This window comes from Procambarus clarkii, chromosome 1, assembly GCF_040958095.1.
Source record: "Procambarus clarkii isolate CNS0578487 chromosome 1, FALCON_Pclarkii_2.0, whole genome shotgun sequence".
In the NCBI taxonomy this organism is placed as follows: domain Eukaryota; kingdom Metazoa; phylum Arthropoda; class Malacostraca; order Decapoda; family Cambaridae; genus Procambarus; species Procambarus clarkii.
Genome location: NC_091150.1, coordinates 45812973 through 45840307, shown reverse-complemented (window position 1 = coordinate 45840307; position 27335 = coordinate 45812973). Strand labels below are relative to the sequence as shown.

Genomic DNA, 27335 nt, shown 5'->3' with positions numbered 1-27335 from the left:
AGATTAAGCCACCTAAAAGGTGGCACGGACATGAGTAGCCCGTAACAAGGATGTTGAGAACATCCCTTTTATATCTTACCCTCGAGTGAGTTATTCTCGTTTTCTAATGTAAGAGTCATTGTCTATCCTCAAGTAAATTGGTAGTTGAGGCAATGTTTGCTTCGTGCAGGTTCATCAGATATATTTAAATATGCTAAGGTTTGTGTTTGCCAATTTGAAATAAATGCCTGGATAGCTTGCTATTATGCCGATAATGTTACTTCTGTTTAAGTACTTGTAGGTTCTTACAACTTCAGACATAAGGTTTTTTCCTTACAAGCATCTTTTTCCATTGAATATTAGCAGTAAATATATCTATAATCCCAAGATTAGCTATAAATGTAAAATAGAATGTCTGTCCAAAGAGGCCAGATGCTTGGGATTAGTATCACCCAACTTTCCAACATGAAACACAGGGGAATGAGGGTATGGGAGTATCATAGGCCAGTCGGGGTCGGCCCAAGTGCCAACCTTAAAGAAATATTAGCATCTAGAACAACCCCCTGCAATTTTCATGAATCATAAAACAAAATCATGTATGTGTTTTTCATTGTGTTTTTAGCAGTTTCTTTAGTGCTTCATAATATTATTATTTTTGTTTTGTGATAGAAGGAGAGTGGGGAGATGGGAGAGGGAAGGAGAGGGGAAGAAAGGTGGAGAGATGGGAGATGGGGGAAGATTGGGAGGGGGGGATAGAGGTGATGGGGATAAAGGGGGAAGGTGGAGATAGGAAGAGAGGATGAAATATGGGAATAAAGTGGAGTTTGAGAGGGGTGATGATAGGAAGAAAGGTGAAGGGGGGGAGTGAGAGAGAGGGGGGGCAGGTAGAGAGAGCCAGGCACAGTTGTGTACCACAACTTGGGATACAATAATTTAAACTCAAGTATACTAGTGTAAACTATGATATTGTTGGGTGACAATATGATGGACTAATGTTGTATGTGTTCGTACAGGTCTCCGACACAGTTGTAGAGCCATACAACGCAACGCTCTCCATCCACCAGCTCGTAGAGAATACTGACCAGACTTATTGCATTGACAACGAGGCCCTCTACGACATCTGCTTCCGTACACTCAAACTGGCCAACCCTACCTATGGCGATCTTAACCACCTGGTATCCCTCACAATGTCAGGTGTAACTACCTGCCTTCGCTTCCCTGGACAGCTCAACGCCGACCTCAGGAAACTGGCCGTCAACATGGTACCCTTCCCTCGTCTGCACTTCTTCATGCCAGGATTTGCGCCACTCACCGCTCGTGGATCCCAACAGTACCGTGCCCTCACTGTCCCTGAACTCACTCAACAGATGTTCGATGCTAAGAACATGATGGCCGCCTGCGACCCCCGCCACGGACGCTACCTTACTGTCGCTGCCGTCTTCAGAGGCAAAATGTCCATGAAAGAAGTTGATGAACAGATGTACAATATCCAAAGCAAGAACTCTTCCTATTTTGTCGAATGGATCCCCAATAACGTCAAGACAGCAGTATGTGATATTCCTCCCAGAGGCATCAAAATGGCCTCTACCTTCATTGGCAACTCCACCGCAATCCAGGAACTGTTCAAGCGCATCTCTGAACAGTTCACAGCTATGTTCAAAAGGAAGGCTTTCCTCCACTGGTACACGGGCGAGGGAATGGACGAGATGGAGTTTACTGAAGCAGAGTCCAACATGAACGATCTGGTCTCGGAGTACCAGCAGTACCAGGAGGCCAGCATTGATGACGAGGAAGATATTGGGGAGTACGAGGAGGATGCTGAACATGACACAGCTTAAATCATCACTCCAAGTGGCCTTTGATTTGACCTACAGTGGTCACTCGTATACCACAGGTAATCAAAGGCAACTTGACCAGGGTAGAGGAGTTGGGTACATGTTATATATTCAAGCTCAGGCCTAAGACTTACCTGGGCATGAACATAGCACATTTCCCATGGCCTCGACCTGGTCTGAACATCACCTACCAATATCATTCTCCCAAGATACCTTCACATCTTTTCGGTAACTGAGTCTACGCAGTTACTAGTCCTATCGAGGGAGCCTCGAACTAAATCGCCCTCCAACGACCCGACGACAGCACTAACAAGTCTACAGGAGCAACACCTGATCTTTTCTACACGCCTGTATTGCCACTGGCGGACCCTCAGGGTGTCATACCTTGCCAGCTGTCTGACCCTCCCTGTCATCCCTGCAATATCACTAGCCATTTGTGCAAGTCTGTCCCTGCAATGCGGAATGTCCGCTGGGAAGGCCATTTTTACAAATGAGGAAATTTTAAGAGATGGTGACAGCAAATCGAGGTAGCGACGTGACCGCCAGCTGGAAGGGGTGACAGTAAAGGCTGGGGTCCCCTCACTGAGTGACCACTTTTCTTGTCTGCTCAACAGTAACACGTCGGAGGTTAACGATGCTTCACTCATCCTGCTGCAGGAGTTATCCCGTTTGTCATTTCTTCTGCCCACTCCACTCTTCAGTCTGTCATCTCTTGCGTCCCTGTCTTTGTATCAGCCCCAAAAACACCTTGTCATTTATTATAAGATTTTTTTGAGATTGTAGAATTATATAGCTTTTATACGAATTCAATTATTCCCGTTCAAGCTGCACCTGACTTTCTTTTGAGCCACTGTACCGTGATGGTGGAGGGAGGCAGCGCTTGATATCACAGGTGGGGAGCGTGGCTTGCTGGGTGGCACCCCGGCTGCTCATTACCATATCTCACCTCTCAGGTGCCGCCCTCATGCCTGTCTGCCCCGAATCTCAACACTGTCACCCACGGCTGGTAATCCAGGCGATCTATCCTTGCCCGCCTAGACCATAAGTCTTCCCCCCCGCCCACAGTCAACTACAGGCCCCTAACCCCTTTGCTCACGCTGGTATCCCAGTCTCCCCGCTTGCTTATTCTCATGGAGGGTTCAAGGCTGTAGACCCCTCGCCCATACAGTGATAAACATCTAGGGACTACACCCATGCCCGCCTACCCTCGGCCTCTCCACATTCCTCCCCTACTCAGAGCTACAAGTGTGGGTGCAGGGCGGCACCCACAGACAGCCTCGGCCCACATCACGCCCTCGCCAGTCTAACACGGCACAAATAAAGTCACAAAATTCATGTTTGTTTGATTTTTTCCTTACTCATTGGTTAACAGTTTATTATGAAATCAATGCTAAATAGCAATCTCCAGTCTATTAATGGCAGTCACAAATTTTAACAGTAATTAGTTTATTAATAGTAATTAGGAATCTGCTAAGTGACTGGTAGTTTGACCACAAATTAAGATTGTTCAGTAGGCCGAAGAGTATGTGGACGGTAACAGAGAATTTAAACAGTAATCGGCGGACAATTACAAGTGAGGCTATAGTAACAGCAAGTGCGATTAACAGTGTTTCATAATTTCTTACATACTGCTAAATAGCAATAAAAGCTCTTACCAGTTTATCCTAAATCAACTGACGACAGTTATCAATCTGAAAAGGTAACTGACTTAATAAAAATCGATTAACATGTAGGATTATTAACTGAGTTTAGTGTTTAGTTGAAGCTATTCATATATTAAACTACTAATATTTCTTTAAAATCAAAATTTATTAAAAGTAAATGAGAGCATTATCAGTAGTTGTTGTTTTAGATTCAGCTACTCTGAACAAAAAGTTGCAAATAGCACAGGCTATGGTGAGCCCGTAATGGACTTACCTGGCACAGGAGCGGGGCTGTGACACTGATTATTAGTAGGCCTACCAGTGTACTGGAAGTAAATTAATGTGATAATAAATGGGAGCCAATTACTACACAAGTATTTGGAGCTTATTAAAAGCAAAACAAGTCCACCAAGACTGAGTGAGTTGTGCAGTACCGAGGGAGCTCCGTCACGTGCCCTCAGTGGCGGCACTAAATGGATCTGACACTACCAGAGGTGTTCCGTCCCTCTTAATGAGGAGGCAAACACATTCCCTCCAGCTGATCTAGAAACCTTGACAAAGCAACTGCACTTGTGTTTGAACTACTATATAAATATATATTAATTTTGACTAGAAGGGTTATTTTATTGAGCAGCGTCACTCCTCCTTTGAGTGAACATACAGCCATAGTGATAGTATTGAGCAGCGTCACTCCTCCTTTGAGTGAACATACAGCAACCAAGCGCAATTTGTTTTTGTTTTTGTATTTTCATTTGCAAAAGCAAAGAATATACACAATAAAATAAAAATTATCAGATCGACTAACCCTACACAAAGAATGTAGTACGCACAAGGACAGTTATAACTCATCAGTATAAACCAAACATTACTTAGAGAATCTTAGAGACTCGACAGCGGTTCACCAATAACCCAGATACAAACAGCATACACACAGGCACAACATAATATATATATTATCAAAAACAAAATAAGAAATACTGACAATTAAGAAATATTGACAATTAATCACATAAATATGCATCCGCAAATCCATAAAATCAAAGCGTAACATACAGCACAAAATACCAGAATTTTCCCTAGTTTCAAAATAACCTTATACACACCACGTCTTGTAGTGTTAAAGTATGTGAACAATACGCAAGCTTCACAGGTATATCCACGTAAATATACGTATATTTGGTAAGGAATTTATTTTCCATAATCTACAATTTATTCCATGTGCCTTTCCTTGCCAGTGACAAGCCTAGGATTTTTTTTTTGTTTACATGCAAGCATGTAAGTGAAATACAATAAATTACAATAAAACAATATAAACAAACAATCAAATCAAGCAAAAAATGACAAGAAAACAAAACACAGTAACATTAAACAAATCAAACAGAAGCACCGGCCGGAAGGACCGACAACAAAACACATCATGAAGAACAACATGAAACAGAACACAAGAAAATCATAACATACAACAAGCCATTAATAAAAATAAAAAAAACAATACAACATGTAAGGCATAAATATATCACACAGGGCATAATAACAACACAAAACAAATTACATGAACAAGAACATGCGCACCAAACCACCGGCCTCGCCACAACAAAGGGAGAGGCACGAGCACATAATATAACAGGGCAAACAAACAGCCAGAGGGGCACACAGCATTACATACAACAAATAAACAGGAAATCAGCGGACATACTTGCCCGGGAACCTGGCCCACAGGAACCGTACATTGAACGCTTCCCAGAGCATCCACTGCAAAGGGTCTCGTCCATCCACCGGGGACGCCATAACATCCGGAACCCTGGCAACAAAGACCTGCAAACAGGGGACCCAGATGATATTACTGACGAGGCGAGTAGTCGCCACTCGTCCCCACATGCAGGGAACCTGCCCACCATGAAAGTTCTCCGGGTGGTCAGACAGCATTAACTCGGCAATCTCTGTCCAGTGACCCGGCGGCAACACGTCCCCCAGGTCGCCAACGTGCACCCTCACAAGAGCGTACCTGACACAGGGCACCACCACAGGGGCACCCACGGGCACACCACAAGACGACTGCAGGGAACCCGGACGGCGCACATCCTTCCGTAATGTCACTACCTGGCCACGCCCAGCACCAGGATCCACAACATCCCTGGCAGCGGAAGCCACCACACCCCACTGCGGAGAGTCCCCTGGCAGAGAAAGAACCGAAGGCACGTCCGAGACACGGGCACCAGCACCAGCAGGCACATGGATCTCCTCCACCACTAACTGCAGAAACATCGACATATCCGGATCCACACCGTCACCACCCGAAGACCCACAGTCACTGAAGTCACCAACATCGGCCCAGGCAGAAGACGAACGCTGGGAATGTTTGGGCTCTGGCCGGATATCGTCAGAGCCGGAAGCAGACCCAGAAACACGGGTACCACTAGCCGGACGAACCGACGCCCGACGCAGAACGGCAACAGCCTCTACCACAGGGGAAACCGGGCCACACACAGCAGGAGGCTCCGCAGCCACCCCAGCACCCAGCACAGCCGGGACCCGATGCTGTGCTGGCCTCGGGTCCCGGTAACTTAACCTCCTTCAATCATTTGTGTGGGTGATGGGATGTCGTTAAATCTTTCTAGAGTGAACACTGATGTAAAGTATTCATTCAGAGTGTTTGTTGCCCTTTTATCATCCAATATAACTTGGTTAGTCTCATCTTTTAGGGGTCCTACAGAGTCCTTTGTTTAGGTTTCACTACGTATATATATATATGTCGTACCTAATAGCCAGAACGCACTTCTCAGCCTACTATTCAAGGCCCGATTTGCCTAATAAGCCAAGTTTTCATGAATTAATGTTTTTTCGTCTACCTAACCTACCTAACCTAACCTAACCTAGCTTTTTTTGGCTACCTAACCTAACCTTACCTATAAATATATGTTAGGTTAGGTTAGGTAGGGTTGGTTAGGTTTGGTCATATATCTACGTTAATTTTAACTCCAATAAAAAAAAATTGACCTCATACATAGAGAAAAGGGTTGCTTTATCATTTCATAAGAAAAAAATTATAGTAAATATATTAATTCAGGAAAACTTGGCTTATTAGGCAAATCGGGCCTTGAATAGTAGGCTGAGAAGTGAGTTCTGGCTACTAGGTACGACATATATATATATATATATATATATATATATGTCGTACCTAGTAGCCAGAACGCACTTCTCAGCCTACTATACATGGCCCGATTTGCCTAATAAGCCAAGTTTTCATGAATTAATATATTTTCTCTAATTTTTTTCTTATGAAATGATAAAGCTACCCATTTCATTATGTATGAGGTCAATTTTTTTTATTGGAGTTAAAATTAACGTAGATATATGACCGAACCTAACCAACCCTACCTAACCTAACCTAACCTATCTTTATAAGTTAGGTTAGGTTAGGTAGCCGAAAAACTTAGGTTAGGTTAGGTTAGGTAGGTTAGGTAGTCGAAAAACAATTAATTCATGAAAACTTGGCTTATTAGGCAAATCAGGCCTTGTATAGTAGGCTGAGAAGTGCGTTCTGGCTACTAGGTACGACATATATATATATATATATAAATATATATATATATATATATATATATATATATATATATATATATATATATGCAAACAAGCCTGAATGGTCCCCAGGACTATATACAACTGAAAACTCACACCCCAGAAGTGACTCGAACCATACTGCCAGGAGCAACGCAACTGGTATGTACAGGGACGCCTTAATCCGCTTGACCATCACGACCGTACATAAGGAAGTGATAGCCGAAGCTATTTGAACCACTTCCCCGCCGGCACTCGGATGGTAATCTTGGGCATAGCATTTTATCAAATCACCTCATTCTTTGGGGCACACGTGAGGAACACAAATGCAAACAAGCCTGAATGATCCCCAGGACTATATACAACTGAAAACTCACACCCCAGAAGTGACTCGAACCCATACTGCCAGGAACAACGCAACTGGTATGTACAGGGACGCCTTAATCCACTTGACCATCACGACCGGACATAAGAAAGTGATAGCCGAAGCTATTTGAACCACTTCCCCGCCAGCACTCGGATGGTAATCTTGGGCATAGCATTTTATCAAATCACCTCATTCTTTGGGGCACACGTGAGGAACACAAATGCAAACAAGCCTGAATGGTCCCCAGGACTATATACAACTGAAAACTCACACCCCAGAAGTGACTCGAACTCATACTGCCAGGAGCAACGCAACTGGTATGTACAGGGACGCCTTAATCCGCTTGACCATCACGACCGGACATAAGGAAGTGATAGCCGAAGCTATTTGAACCACTTCCCCGCCGGCACTCGGATGGTAATCTTGGGCATAGCATTTTATCAAATCACCTCATTCTTTGGGGCACACGTGAGGAACACAAATGTATATTGTATATAGTCCTGGGGACCATTCAGGCTTGTTTGCTTTTGTGTTCCTCACGTGTGCCCCAAAGAATGAGGTGATTTGATAAAATGCTATGCCCAAGATTACCATCCGAGTGCCGGCGGGGAAGTGGTTCAAATAGCTTCGGCTATCACTTCCTTATGTCCGGTCGTGATGGTCAAGCGGATTAAGGCGTCCCTGTACATACCAGTTGCGTTGCTCGTGGCAGTATGGGTTCGAGTCACTTCTGGGGTGTGAGTTTGCAGTTGTATATAGTCCTGGGGACCATTCAGGCTTGTTTGCATTTGTGTTCCTCACGTGTGCCCCAAAGAATGAGGTGATTTGATAAAATGCTATGCCCAAGATTACCATCCGAGTGCCGGCGGGGAAGTGGTTCAAATAGCTTCGGCTATCACTTCCTTATGTCCGGTCGTGATGGTCAAGCGGATTAAGGCGTCCCTGTACATACCAGTTGCGTTGCTCCTGGCAGTATGGGTTCGAGTCACTTCTGGGGTGTGAGTTTTCAGTTGTATATAGTCCTGGGGACCATTCAGGCTTGTTTGCATTTGTGTTCCTCACGTGTGCCCCAAAGAATGAGGTGATTTGATAAAATTGCTATGCCCAAGATTACCATCCGTGTGCTGGCGGGGAAGTGGTTCAAATAGCTTCGGCTATCACTTCCTTATGTCCGGTCGTGATGGTCAAGTGGATTAAGGCGTCCCTGTACATACCAGTTGCGTTGCTCCTGGCAGTATGGGTTCGAGTCACTTCTGGGGTGTGAGTTTTCAGTTATATATATATATATATATATATATCTATATATATATATATATATATATATATATATATATATATATATATATATATATATATATATATATATATATATATATATATATATATATTTTTAACAAAAGGGAAGGGAGTACCACCTCTGGCTGGAAGAAGGGGGACCCATAGCCTTGGAGGAAACCACACATAACGCATTGGAGGGAATGTAGGTCCCCTCCAATACAGTTTCTGTGTGCTTTTCTCCTACCACCCCCTTCCCTTTTTTTTTTTCCTTTATTGTGTATTTAAAGGTTACAAAACATACAAGACAAATGCCTAAAGGTTATGGATCTCTTGAAGCTCCTCCGCTTCTGGACAGGAACCGAGGACGCAGCAAGCATTTCCCCTCTGGATCGCCACACTGAGACGCTGAAACAAAAAACTGGAAGCCCTTGGGTCTCTGGTGACGTCAATGAGCTTGGAACCCAATTCCTTGAGAAATCCCAAGGCACTCTTGCCCCAGGGGCCATGCGTCTCAGACGCTATGGGAACAAAGAGGTATTGACCTTCCAATCGCCTGTACTTGAGTGATTTTGCTGTTTCCCTGTGGTTGGCCGCCCCACCTGCTTGATCAGCTCCGAAGTGTACATAGGTGTCAGCCAGGGTGGATACACATGTGAAGTCCCACACCAACTGTCTACCCTCCTTCCATGAGTATATGGTGATGCCATCAGGGCGAAGTGCGGGGAAATCCGGGTTTTGGACCCCTAGGATGCGAGGTTCTCTCTCCACTGGGCACCCAGCTGAGACGAGGCTTCTCTTGATGATGTCATTGACCTCGTTGTGTCTTGCATGCCAGCCCTTTGTGCTTCCGCAATGCAACCCATGCAGTCCGTATTGGTCTGCTTCCACCCTGTTGCAAATACACCTGTATTTATAATATATATAAATATATATATATATATATATATATATATATATATATATATATATATATATATATATATATATATATATATATATATATATATATATATATATATATGCATAGAATGATTTTGGATCTTCCTTTGTGTTTTGGGCAAGTTTTCTCTCATAATTTCTGTTGGGTAATCTGATTTCCTGCTTGGCTGAATTTAATTCCCTTTTATATATCTCATCATCCATGATGTTCATTGTTGGTTTATACCGTCTCCAGAGGTTCCGTTTAATTATTAGCGCTCTTATTACTACTTACGTCATCCATCTTGTTCCCTTTCTTTTCTTTCTCCTTTCTGGCACCACAACACCAAAACACCCTCCATGAGGTGTTTTGTAATTCCTCTTTCATTCCCTGATGGTTTCCTCGATGGTAATCTAGAAGGTCATCATCCTGGACCTTTATGAGAGTTTATGTAATTGTATTCTGTCTTAGAGTATGAGTTAGCCAAAGAATCTGCCTTTAAAGTAGAAATTTAGTGTAACCTTGGATTGTCAATAAGCAATCTAAGACCAATAGTACACCAAGAACTTCAACAAAATCTTGTAGAGCTGAGACAAAGTGAAATCGACATCAGTAATTCCATCTATCATCATACTATCATGCAAGAGGAGCCACACATCAATGGATCATCTAATAAAATCAGCAGACTTCTAGATGTTACTACTGCTCGGCTTAGACTCGGTTACAAGTATCTCTGGAAATTTTCATTATCTGCTGATGTAGACCTGACCAAATATAAATTGTGTCAACAAAATTATTCGCACACCCTCAGTCACTATGTGATGGAGTTCGAAGAGATGTCTCTGAATTCAGAGAGAACTCTATAATAAATGTTCAAGATATGTTTAAATATTTCATTCAAAATGATTTGCTGCCAAAAGTCTTGGCCAAATGTCCCCAGTTTGCTAACTGTAGGTAGTTACTAAGTGATTGTAACCTATCCACCGCTGCCCACTGGATGGGGGGCGGTGTGCAGGACAAACATATCAATTGTGACACTAGCTCTCCACATATGTCAGTTGCTGAATTTAGAAACTGTACTTGTGCTCGATCTTGAACCCATTGTTGATGTGACGACTTATATTGAATTTGTAACTAGCTCATCAAGATTGTAACTTGCTTAGCTAAATGAATTGTGGGATTCAGTCCCTGAGCCCATTATGTGCCTCTGTAACCCTTTCCACTACCGCCCACATGATGGGTATGGGGTGCATAATAAATGAAATATACTAACCACTCTGCTCTCCTCTCATTATACTACGCGCTAATCTATCCCCTATTTTATATACGGTATCTGTGCATGGGGTTCAACCACCGTAAATTACCTCAAGCCCATCACCACTCGGCAAAAATCTGCTATCAGAACTATAACAAACTCTGTCTTCAGACGACACACAGCCCCTCTGTTTAAGTCCCTTAACATGCTAAACATACACTCACTCCACACATTCTCATGTGATATTTACATGTACAAAACATTGTTTCTAAACGTTAATATTGATCTGAAACTTTTCCTTAATATGTGTAATAGAACCCATAAGCATCACACCAAAAATATATATATTTTTGATATCCCAAGAGTCAAACTAAATCAGTACAAGCACTCCATGCAAATAAAAGAACTCGGTCTTTGGAACTCACTCCCTGACGAATTAAATAATTGTCCAACCTATGCTCTATTCAAAAGTAAAACCCAAAAGTACCTAATTTCATCCTCATAGTTTGCTACCTTGTGCTTCAAACTCACATTGTACCTTGTACTACCCACTTCCAATTACTAGTACTTAAGATATATCCTTACCAATGTAATCACCTCTGTCAATTTATATTATAGTTATATGTTGATATAAAACCTTGTACAATATACCTTTTCATCATGCCTGATATGTTTTCATCATACCAGATATATGATTTAGGACCTGCCCGAAAACGCTATGAGTATTAGTGGCTTTGCCAGAATGTAAAAATACCAGTATAATGGCAACTTCCTGGTTGTGGGATAATGTCACCTACTCTGAGACCACCATCCACAGCTGGACCCCACAGTCAACTGGAAGTGCGGGATAAGGAACTGGATCAAAATGAGAGAGATCCTCGCAACCTCAGCCTCCCTATCACCTCGCCCTTGGGTCGCTCCACTGTTCAAGCAGCGGCTGCCCTTCATGACCGGTTGCAGGAACACCAGCAGCAGTCACAGCAGGAGACGGAGTGGCTGCAAGAGCAGCTCCAACATGAGAAAAAATCCACCAGCGATATTGCGATGATGCTCACGTGTATGAGGGGAATTTTAAACAATGACTGCCTGAATACAATGTAATTGTATTCAGGCAGAATACAATGTAATTGTATTCTGTCTTAGAATATGAGTTAGCCAAAGAATCTGCCTTTAAAGGAGAAATTGAGTATAACCTTGGATTATCAATAAGCAGTCTGAGACAAATAGTGCACCAAGTACTTCAACAAAATCTTGTAGATATGAGACAAAGTGAAATCGACACCAGTAATTCCATCTATCGTACTATCATGCAAGAGGAGCCACACATCTATGGTTCACCCAATAAAATCAGCAGACTTCTAGTTGTTACAACTGCTCGGCTTAGACTCGGTTACAAGTATCTCTGGAAATTCTCATTATCTGCTGAAGTAGACCTGACCAAATATAAACTGTGTCAACAATTATTCGCACACCCTCCGTCACTATGTGATGGAATGCGAAAGATAAGTGAATTCAGAGACAATTCTATAACCTATGTTCCAGCAATGAGTAAATATTTCATTCAAAATGATCTGCTACCAGATATTATTCATACTTATTCTGAATTTTGTAACTAGCTCATCAAGATTGTAACTTGCTTAGCTAAATGAACTGTGGGGTTCAGCCCCTGAGCCCATTATGTGCCTCTGTAACCCTTTCCACTACCGCCCACAAGATGGGTATGGGGTGCATAATAAATGAACTAAACTAAACTAAAGTACTCTCACCAACCCATTGTATCCTTAAAAAATATTATTATTATTATCATTATAACAAAAGAGCTAGTCCGGCAAAACTGTAATCATAGAAAATCAACAAATGTAAATATATCAAAGAAAATGCAGCAAGTCCAGCACCAGCTGATCTGATGTTTAGTTACTTCGATTGACAATAGATGGCACTACTTAACCCTCCTCTCAATATCATATTTCATGAACATTTAAAATATACTAATATCCATATATATTTTTAACCTTGAAGTCTTGGAGCCTAAAATATAGCAAATAAATTAGTTTAATAAATAGTAGTATAGAAGGGACATTAAAGATGTGCGCCCGTTGAGCAGTATAATATATGGGAAGTGTGAAGAAAGTACTGGAACGTGATCTGTTTTGGGATGTTGTCATCGGGAAGTATCGAGAGGATATGTGGTGACTGCTACGACACACCAGTATATTCTTAGAATATTTTCCATTAAGGTAACTACTGTCTTAATCATTACTCAGAGTGGCACTTTTGCCCCATTTGCTGTGAGTTGAGGAGGGCTGACGCCTCCTGGAGCAACTGTGAGTGTACTACAGAAGGCTAAACTGTGTGAGGAGACGCTAGCAGTGCTCCTCAGGGTGTAAACCTTGCATGGTACCCGTGGCCACAGTCTACACGGCCTGCGCGGCCTACTCGAGGCCTAATTTGGCCTACCTGACCTACCGGGAGTCCTATTTGGCCTACTCGAGGCCTACCTGGCCTACTTGGCCTACTCGAGGTCTACCTTTCCTACTCGAGGCCTACCTGGCCTACTCGAGGCGTATCTGGCCTACTCGAGGCGTATCTGGCCTACCCGAGGCCTACCTGGCCTACTCGAGGCGTATCTGGCCTACCCGAGGCCTACCTGGCCTACTCGAGGCGTATCTGGCCTACCCGAGGCCTACCTGGCCTACTTGAGGCCTAAGATCAAATGGATATTGTTAGAGGGGCTGTCTGGGCTCGCTACGCTGTGGAAACTTTAAGTAAGGGAATAAATTAGTGGCGCCCTCAGGTTCTATCAGACTGATGGTGGCACTTGTTCTGTCAGTCTCGTGATGGCACTGGTTCTGTCAGGCTGGTGATGGCACTGGTTCTATCAGGCTGGTGATGGCACTGGTTCTGTCAGGCTGGTGATGGGACTGGTTCTGTCAGGCTGATGGTGGCACTGGTTCTGTCAGGCTGGTGGTGGCACTGGTTCTGTCAGGCTGGTGGTGGCACTGGTTCTGTCAGGCTGGTGGTGGCACTGGTTCTGTCAGGCTGGTGGTGGCACTGGTTCTGTCAGGCTGGTGGTGGCACTGGTTCTGTCAGGCTGGTGGTGGCACTGGTTCTGTCAGGCTGGTGATGGCACTGGTTCTGTCAGGCTGGTGATGGCACTGGTTCTGTCAGGCTGGTGATGGCACTGGTTCTGTCAGGCTGGTGATGGCACTGGTTCTGTCAGGCTGGTGATGGCACTGGTTCTGTCAGGCTGGTGATGGCACTGGTTCTGTCAGGCTGGTGATGGCACTGGTTCTGTCAGGCTGGTGATGGCACTGATTCTGTCAGGCTGGTGATGGCACTGGTTCTGTCAGGCTGGTGGTGGCACTGGTTCTGTCAGGCTGGTGGTGGCACTGATTCTGTCAGGCTGGTGGTGGCACTGGTTCTGTCAGGCTGGTGGTGGCACTGGTTCTGTCAGGCTGGTGGTGGCACTGGTTCTGTCAGGCTGGTGATGGGACTGGTTCTGTCAGGCTGATGGTGGCACTGGTTCTGTCAGGCTGGTGATGGCACTGGTTCTGTCAGGCTGGTGATGGCACTGGTTCTGTCAGGCTGGTGATGGCACTGGTTCTGTCAGGCTGGTGATGGCACTGGTTCTGTCAGGCTGGTGATGGCACTGGTTCTGTCAGGCTGGTGATGGCACTTGTTCTGTCAGGCTGGTGATGGCACTAATTTTGTCAGGGTGATGATAGATATGGCTGAGTCAGGCTGGTGATGACTTTGTCATTTGGGTGATGAGTGCTTCAGTTTCATTTGTTATATAATAATTGTGTATTTACAGTGATGGTTAAAATAACCACCAAATGTTTCCAGACTGGGTACTTTCCCCCGAACATAATCGTATATGCAATACTGTATGTAAGCCATGCTTTTGTCAAAATAAGAGGCACACTAAATTGCATTATAATATTGCTATAGTAAAAGGCCAAAGTGACCTCATTGGTTGGCCTGTGTTGCTTATCAAATCAGAATTAATTCACAAAAACTGACCCTCCTGCGTACACTGCACACTACATTTGTGTGCTAAAAATATAAACTTATATACATACTGCACTATGTACATCATTTTAACACTGTAAATCATGTTTTATGCAAAATTAACTTGGAATATAGGAATTTTGGGAAAATTGTAATTTTTTATAGTACTGTATTTATAACTCTTTGCATACAGCATTATAGAATGAGGGTTAACTCCAGTAAAATAATTCTATGTCTTTCAGTCATGCCATATGTTTCAACATGTGCCTGCAGCACTAGGGGTTTTGGTTTCGAAATACAGTATGCAGGCTGGACATAGTGATATTGTTTCCTCCACAAAGCATGACTTTGTGAATCTTAAAAAAACTTTTAACAGGTACCCAGTAGTATCATTATTACCAGTACAGCGGAACCTAGGTTTTTGAATGTCCCTGTTTTTTAATTTTTCTCGAGCTCAAGTTCTTCATAAAATTTGACACGGTACTCAAGGTTTGCCTCTGTGCTCAAGCTTACTGATACAAGTATGGGCCGACCGAGTACGTGGCGTGCTTCAGTTTACCAGTTTCTCCCACCTAGTGATGACGGCGCTTGAATTCTTTATGAGGAATTAATTGTTTTTGTGCTTTCTGGGTTTCTGAACATAAAAGTTCTTCTTGTATATGATGCCATGGGTTCCAAGAAAGTCAGTGGTGAAGTTCAACCTAAGAAAATAATTGTGACGATGACGATAGAGGAAAAACGAGATCATTCGTAGCGAGATAATGTGCTTAAAATGTAGGGAAAAACAAGTGTATATAGACAGATTCTTAGTAAGACAAGTAGGCAGTGAGCCACAACCAGGTCCTAATGGTATGCCTGCAAAATGTGAGAGAGAGAGAGAGAGAGAGTACCCCCAGAAATGTCATCACTGCTGTTATAATGGAAGGGGACTCCCCCTTCCAAACACTAACACCTCTCTTATCCCCCCTTCCTCACTGTCTTCCATACACCAACAATAGTCCTCAATAATGGTAAGATATACTTGTACATACTGTAGTACAAAATATTAGTAGTAGTATGTTTAAAATGTATTTTTAAGTTAATATTTTTGGGATGTGGAACCAATTCAATTTACAGTGTACATTATTTCTTATGGGAAAATTCATTTTGGTTTTCGAACCGTCTCTGGGAACGGATTGAATTCGATAATGGAGGTACCACTGTATAAGAATTCCTCAATAGTACAGTAGCAGGAAATTATTAAGAATACCATTTATTTGCAGAAAACAGATTTTCCTGTATAAAAGTTATATAATAATAATAATAATTTATTTAGGAAAAGTACATACATAGTTGCAGAGTTACAGTACAAACATTCTGTTTGATTTATAGAGAGAAGTAGTACATACAATACCTAAAGCCACTAGTACGCATAGTGTTTTGGGCAAAATAGTGTATGGTGGATTTCTGTTTGAGCTGAATGATTGCCTTCATATCCTTCTTTTACATATGATCTTGGTATTTTGTGGAATTGTTTTGCCACTGTCATTGTGTTTTTTGCACATACTGTACTGTATGTTGTTTTGATATAAGAATCAGATGTTGAAATTAAATTTGTAATATAAAAAGTATAGTAAAATATTTATTGATTACTGTCTAGTATGAACTTCTAAAATATCCATACACTTAACAACTCTTTTATCAGACATTAACCAGATTGGAATCCTTTAGGCTGATCTCATCTTTCACTGGAGCAAAAGTGCACTCTACAGTACAGTGGCAGTATACACTGGTACAGTACAGTGGCAGTATGCACTGGTACAGTACAGTGGCAGTATGCACTGGTACAGTACAGTGGCAGTATACACTGGTACAGTACAGTGGCAGTATGCACTGGTACAGTACAGTGGCAGTATGCACTGGTACAGTACAGTGGCAATATACACTGGTACAGTACAGTGGCAGTATGCACTGGTACAGTACAGTGGCAGTATGCACTGGTACAGTACAGCGGCAGTATACACTGGTACAGTACAGCGGCAGTATACACTGGTACAGTACAGCGGCAGTATACACTGGTACAGTACGGCGGCAGTATGCACTGGTACAGTACGGCGGCAGTATGCACTGGTACAGTACGGCGGCAGTATGCACTGGTACAGTACGGCGGCAGTATACACTGGTACAGTACAGCAGCAGTATGCACTGGTACAGTACAGCAGCAGTATACACTGGTACAATACGGCGGCAGTATGCACTGGTACAGTACAGCGGCAGTATGCACTGGTACAGTACAGCGGCAGTATACACTGGTACAGTGCAGCGGCAGTATACACTGGTACAGTACGGCGGCAGTATACACTGGTACAGTACGGCGGCAGTATGCACTGGTACAGTACGGCGGCAGTATACACTGGTATAGTACAGCGGCAGTATACGCTGGTACAGTGCAGCGGCAGTATGCACTGGTACAGTACGGCGGCAGTATACACTGGTACAGTACAGCGGCAGTATACGCTGGTACAGTACAGCGGTAGTATATACTGGTACAGTACGGCGGCAGTATGCACTGGTAAAGTACAGCGGCAGTATACACTGGTACAGTACGGCGGCAGTATGCACTGGTACAGTACGGCGGCAGTATGCACTGGTACAGTACGGCGGCAGTATACACTGGTACAGTACAGCGGCAGTATACGCTGGTACAGTACAGCGGCAGTATACGCTGGTACAGTGCAGCGGCATTATGCACTGGTACAGTACGGCGGCAGTATACACTGGTACAGTACAGTGGCAGTATACGCTGGTACAGTACAGCGGCAGTATACACTGGTACAGTACAGCGGCAGTATACACTGGTACAGTACAGCGGCAGTATACACTGGTACAGTACAGCGGCAGTATACGCTGGTACAGTACAGGATACATGATAAGAGGTGGTGACTGATATTTATAATCCCTAGGCTAATTTGCAAGTTTGTAAGACTAGTCCAGTTAGAATGTGTTTGTGCTTCTCTCTATAGTAAAATGAATTTTCTACAGTCCTGTAACACATGATGTTAATTATTTGTTTAATTATTTTCACACCACTGTATTTTGAATTGTTTGAATAACTACCCCTTTTTAGTTGCGGCTGGATGTGGCTAGTTTTTTGTGCACCCCATACTTTCTTAGCAATTGTTTTTTCTTGGGTAGTGTAGTACAGAACTACTTTAAAAATGTAGTTACCTGGTACAGTATATGCCTCCAGGAAATTGAATTACTTAATAAACACTTCCACATCAAATGGACTGAGTGTTTGAGGTAACATACTATTATTATGTACACCCAACATTGTAATTATATAAGTAATTACCTAAGTGTAGTTACAAGATGAGAGCTATGCTCGTGGTGTCCCGTCTTCCCAGTACTGCAGTATCATATGACTGAAAATACTGATGGTTTTGGCATCCGCTGCCACCTCACTTGTTCCAAGTTTCTACTATTCTGCAAAAGAGAACTTTCTAATGTTTTTTGGATTTCCTTAGCTTGAGTCTATGACCTCTTCTTTGTGAAGTTGCAGGTTTCAAGAATTCTTTCAATTTTGTCGATTCCTGTTACTAATTTGTATGTAATTATCATATTGCCTCTTTTTCTTTTATCTTCAATCTATGGTATATTTAACCCCTTTGGTATATTTAATTATTGTTTGATGTAGTCTGGAAAGATGCATTGGATTTGAAAAAGCTAAAAACTAAGCCATATACCCTGATAACAATAGCTTGATTACAGATCTATTTTCCTATGTTTTGCAGCCATAGATTAGAAATTACATAACACAAATCAGAAACAAGAAACGAAATGCTGAAAATAGCCATTTACTTGCTCATTGTGCCAGTTTTACTACATCATTAACTAAAGTCGGCATCATAATCAGTGATGTACAGTATGCCAGTTGTGATTAATACTGTTAATGGATTTTGCATATGCAGGCAAGAGGATATGAGGCTGTTCCTGGTACAGTAGTTTTAAAGGTGCAGCTGTAATGAAGGTTAATGACAGGTAATCACTTCTGTTACCTGTTATGGAACTTCTGCTTAAAGGTCAGGTGGTGATGTGTAATCTGTCCCCAGTTGCATGCACAGGGATTTTTTAATCACTTAAAAAATATGCCTCTGTTTCTAAAGTGGTTAATATTGTTGACTTAATATATTGGCTTTTGATCCTTGTAATGGATAGACGAATGGGTACTAAATTATAGTAGAGTAGTAATTACCACACTTGTGAAAGGCTAACAGGTCAACAATGTGTAACTTGGCTCACATTACTTGTACAGGCTTCAGAGGTGCATTTCTATTATTATGGTAACTTGGAATGTTCTTTAAGTGCAGAAGCTCTAGTTTTATGTGATGCCAATTGTACTGGTTTATCATAAAATTGTTATTAGCGTGAATACCATCTCGAGCTATTATGACCACAAGCAGAGTCCGAGAAGTCATGACATGGGTCATCACTTGGGAAAATTCCTTTAATCAAACGATAAGAGATTACTGGGAAACATACAGTACAGTACTGATACTACCAAGAGCATACAGTACAGTACTAATAAAGTATGACTGCTTAAGACAACTCGCCTGATCCATCCTACTAATTGTGTTTGGGTGTACAAATGTACACCTGCATGTCTGCCTGCATCATTATTCATATATTTGAATATATAAGAATAATGCTTCATTATTCATAATGATGCATTATTATTATTCATATACATTGGGTCTACAGGCCCAATATATAGTAATACCAGTAGGTTTACTAGACGGTAATTAAATTTACTATGACATTAACCCACATTGCTTGATACTGTACTGAGAATTGTTAAGCATTGGCAAGCAAGAGCTACAGTGACACCAGTGATAGCTGGCAGAGGCATTGTTGGCATCAGCCAGGTATCTGAGAATGCTAACTTTTTGTTAACCAAGTAAAAACAAACTTGATTTTTGAAGAATACACTACTACTTTTTCTACCTGTACTCATCAAGCTTATAATTCATTTTCAGTGCATTATTGAGGAAATATTCTTATATGCATTTTATTCTGTGGGGAAACCCCCCCCCCCCTCCCCCAGTCCTTTCAATACATGTGGTGTGTGCCACAATTACTTTACCTGCAAAAATTAAAATGTTATTTTTTGTAATTGTATTTATCATTTAGCTCCCTGGCTCATAACTAAATTGAAATATGGTGCAGTATTGTGTTTGTTTCAAGAAGACATTCAAAACTCAAATTGGTAAAATATGCTGCTGTTGTGCAAGTGGCTCAAACTGATAGTGTGTTTGTATGTGGAGGAAAGTAAGTGATGTAGCCCATGGAAGCTTCGTTACAAGAGTGGAGGGTAGAAGAGATGCGTCTTGGAACCAGCATAATTTATTGTCTATTAGTCATCACAGTCTTCAGCATTCTGTAGTAGAGTATAAATATCTTTAATGCATTTATATAAATGGATTAAACAGGATAGCATGAACCATAAATCTTGTTCTAAAGTTAAGCAAAATTATATTTGAAACATTTGTGATAAAAAATATATTAAATGCTGAAGTATAGTTTGTGTGTAATTACTTACGTGTAGTTACAGGATGAGAGCTACGCTCGCAGTGTAGCGTCTTCCCAGTATTCTGTCATATAACGCTTTGAAATTACTGACGGTTACTGAAATTACTCGCCACCTTCTCACTTAATTTGTTCCAACAGTCTGCTACTCCGTTTGCAAGAGTGAATTTTCTTATACTTCTTCGACAGCTTTGTTTACTTGGTTTAAACCTTTTGTTCTTGAAGTTCCAGGTCTCGGGAATTCTTTCCTATCAATTTTATTGATCCCCCATTACTATTTTATGCGTAGTGATCATATTGCCTCTTTTTCTTATATGTACAGTATTCTAATTTTTGCATATTTAATGCCTCTAACCTCTCCTTGTAGCTCTTGTCCTTTAGTTCCAGGAGCATTTAGTTGCATGTCTTTGCACCTTTTCCAGTTTGTTGATGTGCTTCTTAAGATATGGGCACCATACAACTGCTGCATATCCCAGCTTTGGTTTACCAAAGGTCGTGAACAAATTTTTTAGCACAGTGGAACCTCGAGTGATGAGCGACTCCAGTTACGAGTATTTCGATTAATGAGTGAGCCACTCGCAGAAAATTTGTCTCGATTAACGAGCAAACCACATGGTGCTTCCTAGCGTTCCCGCTGGTTCTCGGACACCTCTGACAACAGTGTTGTTTTTGTTTTGCAAGACGAGCATTTCACATGATGAGCTCGGTGCTGGAATGGATTAAATTCGTTAATCGAGGCCCCCACTGTATTTCACCAACCGTGTACAGTATTTAAAAGCAATTCTGAAATTGGAAAGTGTAGCATAGGCTTTAATGTCTCTGTGTTTTGGGTGTTCAGTTTTCACTTGGGGGTCCTCTTGTGTGAGTATCCCATGTTAAACATTCTGCCTTTATCTCCCGTCATTGCCCCTGAACATTTTGTATGTGATGATCAGGTCTCCGAGCCCTTTTGTCTTCTAGTGACCTGAGGTGCAATTCATGCAGCTTTTCCTCGTAATTCATCATTCTTAGTTCTTGGATTAGTCGAGTGGCATACTTTGGAACTTTCTCCAGCTTCCATTTGTGCGTGACAAGGTTCCTTACACAAGTTACACGTGACTCCATGCTGGAGCTGCATACTCCAGGATTGATCTTACATATGTAATATACAAGGTTCTGAATGATTCCTTACACAAGTTTCTAAAGGCAGTTCTGATGTTAGCCAACCTTGCATACACCGTTGATGATATTCTTTTGACGTGGGCTTCAGGAGACGGGTTTGGCATGATATAAACTCCTAGATATGTGTGGAGGGGGGGGGGGGGGGGGGGGGGGTTGGAGGTAATGTAATCCCAGTCATATAATTCTCACTTTCTGCTTGTAAATTTGCATTTGTAATTTGTGGTGCACGATGACAGTAAGTTGAGGAACAGTTGTTGTTATATTGCCTATATTATGTCAGTCAAACTGTGTTTGATGGCAAAGAAGATATGATCTACTATGTAAGTACTTACTGCATTTTTTCTCTCCTACAGAGACCTGAACATATTCCTGGCTAATGCCCTCCCAGGCAGAAGTGAGTACTCACGGCATTTTTTTTTTTTTTTTGCTTTACAATGCATGGCTGCGTTTTCACCTGTACTTTTTCTGAATATACCTGTGGGTGCTATAATTGTGTAGATTTTGCAAGGAAAGGCATAAGGAAGTCAATGATGTGCACCTGCTATGGTGTGTGTTGCATACTATGCAATATCATAATACTGTAGTTGGGTGTAGTATGTTTACTTGGATGTTACAATCCTTACTTCTAATCAAAATAACCACTAATGTTATACAGGTAAGACTTTATTGATGTTATAACGAGAAATACGGCATTGTCTCATCATAGACATTATATCAGCAACCCTAACGATCGCGTTAACATAAAATGGCTGTGTAGTTATAGGCTAAGCTTAAAGTTATGTGGTATATTCTGCTGCATGTATTATCGGTGAAGTAATTACAGCCAGGCAGCTTTTGGGATTAGCAGGTTGGTGATAAGTGAAGAATATGTAGATACGGTGAAAATTATTCATGGCATTTTATACATTTATTTAGTATTCATCTTGCCTTATTTTGTGGATGAACAATAGGTTTACACAATTTTACATTTGCCATGCAAATTTGTCCTCGACGTACAAAAAACTGTAGTACGATGTCTGTCTCATTAATTTCCTGATATTCACACCCACCTCACTATATTTGTTGATATAGGATCAACAAAAATATGGCGAAAAATACATCGAATATACAGTATCTAAATTCTAATGCCAATTTTGTTGCCCTAAATAGGTTTTCCACTGGAAATGTTAACGTATGTGCCAGACTGTCTGTCTCTGCCTCGTAGAGCCTTGAACCCCGGCCAATTATAATGAGGAAGCTGGCGCATGGGTTATCAGGCTTGTCGTGTATTCACGGCTGATGTACTGTAATGTTCCCTGTCACGATGTATGGTAGGCTGCTTCACTATTTCCTCTTGGCCGCCAGAACAGGTATCTTGTTTCCTAGTTGAATAGATATCGACAAGACAGAAATATATTATATAAATAAATTGTCGTAGCTTTAAGTATACTGTATAAGCGTTACGAATTCATGGAGAGGAATAGTGATTGTGATGTGGGAGCGCGATGATCATGCTATATCCAGACGAAAGCTGCGACGTCAACAACACCCCCCCCCTTATACCTATCTTCCTTCCTTCACCCCCTAATACTTTCCTTCCTTCACCCCCTAATACTTTCCTTCCTTCACCCCCCCCCTAATACTTTCCTTCCTTCACCCCCCCCTAATACTTTCCTTCCTTCACCCCCCCCCTAATACTTTCCTTCCTTCACCCCCCCCCCCTAATACTTTCCTTCCTTCACCCCCCTAATACTTTTCTTCCTTTACCCCCCCCCTAATACTTTCCTTCTTTATCCGCTCAAAATATTGCTGCTAGGCATGATAGTTATAATGGTTCGTAATGGCTGGTAACAATTGAACACTGACGCCATCCCATATAACGTTGAGGTTCAACCTGGAAACGAACTTTAACCTAGAAACGTATTTTGCAATGAAATTACCAAGCTTAAAGCACATTGGGGTTCCTTTTCTGACCCCCGTTCTGTGACTATTTTTCTTCACCCATAGGATGGGTATGTGTGTTTACTAAATAAACTATTCAAATGATAGTTGGGGAGAGTATGTATTTTAAGTGTGTCAGCATGGCGAAGACTGAGGGGGCGTGGAGGGGGGGATGTCTAGGTAGCAGTAGGACGGAGATTACGTTAGTTCCTCCTCTGTTTATTTATAGTACAAGGGCGAGCCATTCAGGGGGATGGAGGGCAGGGCGGGCCGCTAACAACGTGCACTTTCTCTCGTGCCGGCGTAAACGCCACGGAGAAACACGTGTTGTGGAGGAGTTGCAAGATACGTCGTCTTCCCCCTTATTGTTTTATTTCTTGTGGTGTCCTATTTCTGGGATGGGTTGGCTGGGTGTGTTATGACCCGGGCCATAAGGAATTTGGGATACGTGACACGCAAGCGTGCATCTGCCCTCCTTTCTCAACCCGGTCCCGTTCCGCACTGGCAATAGCTCTCTTGGTTCCGGTTCCGCATTGATAATAGCTCCGTTCCAGTTCCACAATACCAATAGCTCTATGTTCCAGTCTCACAGTGACAATAGTTCCCTGTTCCAGTCCCACACTTTTTTAACACATTTAGCTACATGTGCAATGGTGCAGCTACCCAAGACTATATGAAGGGGAGTACAGCGTGTCAAAAAACTAGCTACGTGATGCTAAAAATCCCCATCACACAGGATGGTTAGTCATAAGTGCATGTGATAAGAAGTCTGCACTGGCATACTCTGGTTGCATCATCAACACAAGGGTGAATAAGGCAGCAGTGATACTAAACGTCCCCATCTCGCAGGATGGTTAGTCATACAGGGCCACATGTTCAGTTCAGTAGCCTGCACTGGCAAATTTTAGGTGCATTATAAGGATATCCTCAAAAACATGAGTGAATAAAGTAATTGCAGAACTCCAGGTACCTGATGCCAATGGGTCTGAATGGTCTGATAACTTGGCATTCGGTGAAATATTTGTGGGAGATCAAGCCCCAGTTCCTGCTCACAGAGTTTGCAACTGAAGTGCTCAGGATTGGGAGATCCGTCACCTGTAGCCACCTGCTACAGATGGCAGGTGGCTACCCACCTAACGGTAACCCAACCTGATTCTGGCAACCATTGTGTTGCAGTCTCGTGGACGTTTTGTGCTGCCCATAAACATGTTACAGATCTGAACAAATCGACTATAGCTTTCTAACTGTGCCCCCAAAATAATACACATTGCCTTTAGACTGTGGTATAAAAATCTGAGGCTGTTAACGTGATCGGATGGACGATCAAAATTCCACACCTCTACAGTACAGTACAGTATTCGCATAACGGTATTGAAAGTTCAGTCGCGTTCACTGTTTTGAGGCGTCGTGAAAAAGTTGGATATTTAGAATGTTGCAGTTACAAAAATTTTAATTATACATTATGTTTAAGAACAGTATTATGGTGGTTTGTTAGCAAATGGAGTAGTATATGTGACTAATTTAGCAGATGTATTGAAGCTAGTAACAAACCTTCACCCATCTATGATGGGGACTGTCAAGCGTAGTAGCAGTGTTGATCACTGATGCAAGTATGCACACCATCTAGTATTTCTTACTCTCTCAAAAGCAGTTTCCACTAAAATAAAAAAAATATTTCTTACGCAAGTGCACATAGCACCTATTACGCAAGTGCACATAACACCCCGTGTGCAGACTGGGGTGTTATGTGTACTTGCGTAACACCCCCCCCCCCCCCGAAAGCCAGCAAGCAACCTTGGTGGATGACTAGCAGGCTGGCCGGGACCTTGTGGTGGCGCGAAACACCACAGCCAACGGACGTGCACACCTTGTACTGGAGCCTGCCCTTCACGCACTCCTGTGATGTTGCTCTTGTCCTCCCAAATACCTGCGCTTGTTAACAGTATGTGATGGGTTGGCACCCTCTGGCGGGGTGGCACCCTCTGACGGGGGTGGCACCCTCTGGCGGGGGTGGCACCCTCTGGCGGGGGTGGCACCCTCTGGCGGGGGTGGCACCCTCTGGCGGGGGTGGCACCCTCTGGCGGGGGTGGCACCCTCTGGCGGGGGTGGCACCCTCTGGCGGGGTGGCACCCTCTGGCGGGGGTGGCACCCTCTGGCGGGGTGGCACCCTCTGGCGGAGTGGCACCCTCTGGCGGGGTGGCACCCTCTGGCGGGGGTGGCACCCTCTGGCGGGGGTGGCACCCTCTGGTGGGGGTGGCGGACTCTGGCGGGGGTGGCACCCTCTGGCGGGGGTGGCACCCTCTGGCGGGGGTGGCACCCTCTGGCGGGGGTGGCACCCCTCTGGCGGGGGTGGCACCCTCTGGCGGGGGTGGAGGACGGTGGCGGGGTGGCGGACTCTGGCGGGGGTGGCGGACTCTGGCGGGGGTGGAGGACTGTGGCGGGGTGGCGGACTCTGGCGGGGGTGGAGGACTGTGGCGGGGTGGCGGACTCTGGCGGGGGTGGCGGACTCTGGCGGGGTGGCGGGGGTGGAGGACTCTGGCGGGGTGGCGGACTCTGGCGGGGGTGGAGGACTCTGGCGGGGTGGCGGACTCTGGCGGGGTGGCGGACTCTGGCGGGGGTGGAGGACTCTGGCGGGGTGGCGGACTCTGGCGGGGGTGGAGGACTCTGGCGGGGTGGCGGACTCTGGCGGGGGTGGAGGACTCTGGCGGGGTGGCGTACTCTGGCGGGGGTGGAGGACTCTGGCGGGGTGGCGGACTCTGGCGGGGTGGCGGACTCTGGCGGGGTGGCGGACTCTGGCGGGGGTGGAGGACTCTGGCGGGGTGGCAGGACTCTGGCGGGGTGGCGGACTCTGGCGGGGGTGGAGGACTCTGGCGGGGGTGGAGGACTCTGGCGGGGGTGGCGGACTCTGGCGGGGTGGCGGACTCTGGCGGGGGTGGAGGACTGGCGGGGGTGGAGGACTCTGGCGGGGTGGCGGACTCTGATAACCCATTATTTAATATTTATGTATTACGGAGGATAAATATTTCAATGCTTTTTCTCCACCAGTGTCGCGCCATTATGTGTATCAACATCTGGTAGCAATTTGTTACAAAAAATTATTGGACGTAGGGTAATTTCCTCATACTAAAGTTGTATGAATACAGTGTCGGTGTATATTTCTGAAGTTAACCGGTGTTGTTGGTATCTGCCTGCATACCTGAGGTTGTAGCGGTGCATTGTGGATATTTGCTTGTCTGCGCGTTCCCGCCACACTAACCTAACCTAGACAGATTTTCATACGTACACTGTATATTTCAGGCAATTTAGGTTTGATGGTTAATTGAACCAAAATGTAAAGCTTGTTAGATTTTGATGAGTTTAACTTTCATATTACTTGGGTATTGTCATAACCGTTATTCTAGAAATACACTGAGAGAACTCGTAAGGGCTCCCCTTTACTCTGGGAACAGTTGTTGGCTCTGGCAGTGTTGGGTGGGGGTGATACTGCACAAGTCTCACTGTATGACTTGTGTTTCCGGTTAAAGGTCACTATTTACAATTATCATGCTGTAATTTCCACATGAATATATTATTATACATTGTCCTTTGTGTGTGTGTGTGCGCGCAATTCATTTACTCTTAACGAACCGATTCAATATCACCTATCATCGTCATCTTACCCCTCCCCCCTTGCCTTTGTTATTCCCTTGTATTTCTGCGGTGTGTGATGCAATAAGTAAGTGTTGGGGCTGGTTAGTGTGATGTGTGCTAGGGTTGTTAAGAGGCGCGTGTTGAGGGCGACCCTGCACACCACCTTCCCTGCCAACCCCACCATAGCCAACTTTTTGTTTACGTACGGAAT

At 43.6% G+C, this 27335-nt stretch overlaps 2 protein-coding genes across 11 annotated transcripts in view; both read left to right on the top strand.

Moving 5' to 3' along the window:
- Positions 1–3149, top strand: part of LOC123774608 (tubulin beta-4B chain) — a 30301-nt gene extending 27152 nt beyond the window's left edge. For both annotated transcript variants that reach the window (XM_045769184.2, XM_045769109.2), the window contains exon 5: positions 993–3149. In XM_045769184.2, the coding sequence (XP_045625140.1) occupies positions 993–1817 (825 nt within the window). In that variant the 3' untranslated portion in view covers positions 1818–3149. The remainder of the gene's footprint in view (positions 1–992) is intronic.
- A 9828-nt stretch (positions 3150–12977) lies between these two features.
- LOC123774768 (ubiquitin specific protease 47) overlaps positions 12978–27335 on the top strand; it is a 178678-nt gene continuing 164320 nt past the window's right edge. For 4 of the 9 annotated variants that reach the window (XM_069305442.1, XM_069305397.1, XM_069305208.1 and 1 more), the window contains exons 1-2: positions 12983–13074; positions 21928–21968. In XM_069305442.1, coding sequence (XP_069161543.1) covers positions 21951–21968 — 18 coding nt within the window. In that variant the 5' untranslated portion in view covers positions 12983–13074; positions 21928–21950. Of the gene's footprint in view, positions 13075–21927; positions 21969–27335 lie in introns of all 9 variants that reach the window. The other 5 variants (XM_069305519.1, XM_069305307.1, XM_045769966.2 and 2 more) reach the window with 3 other exon arrangements.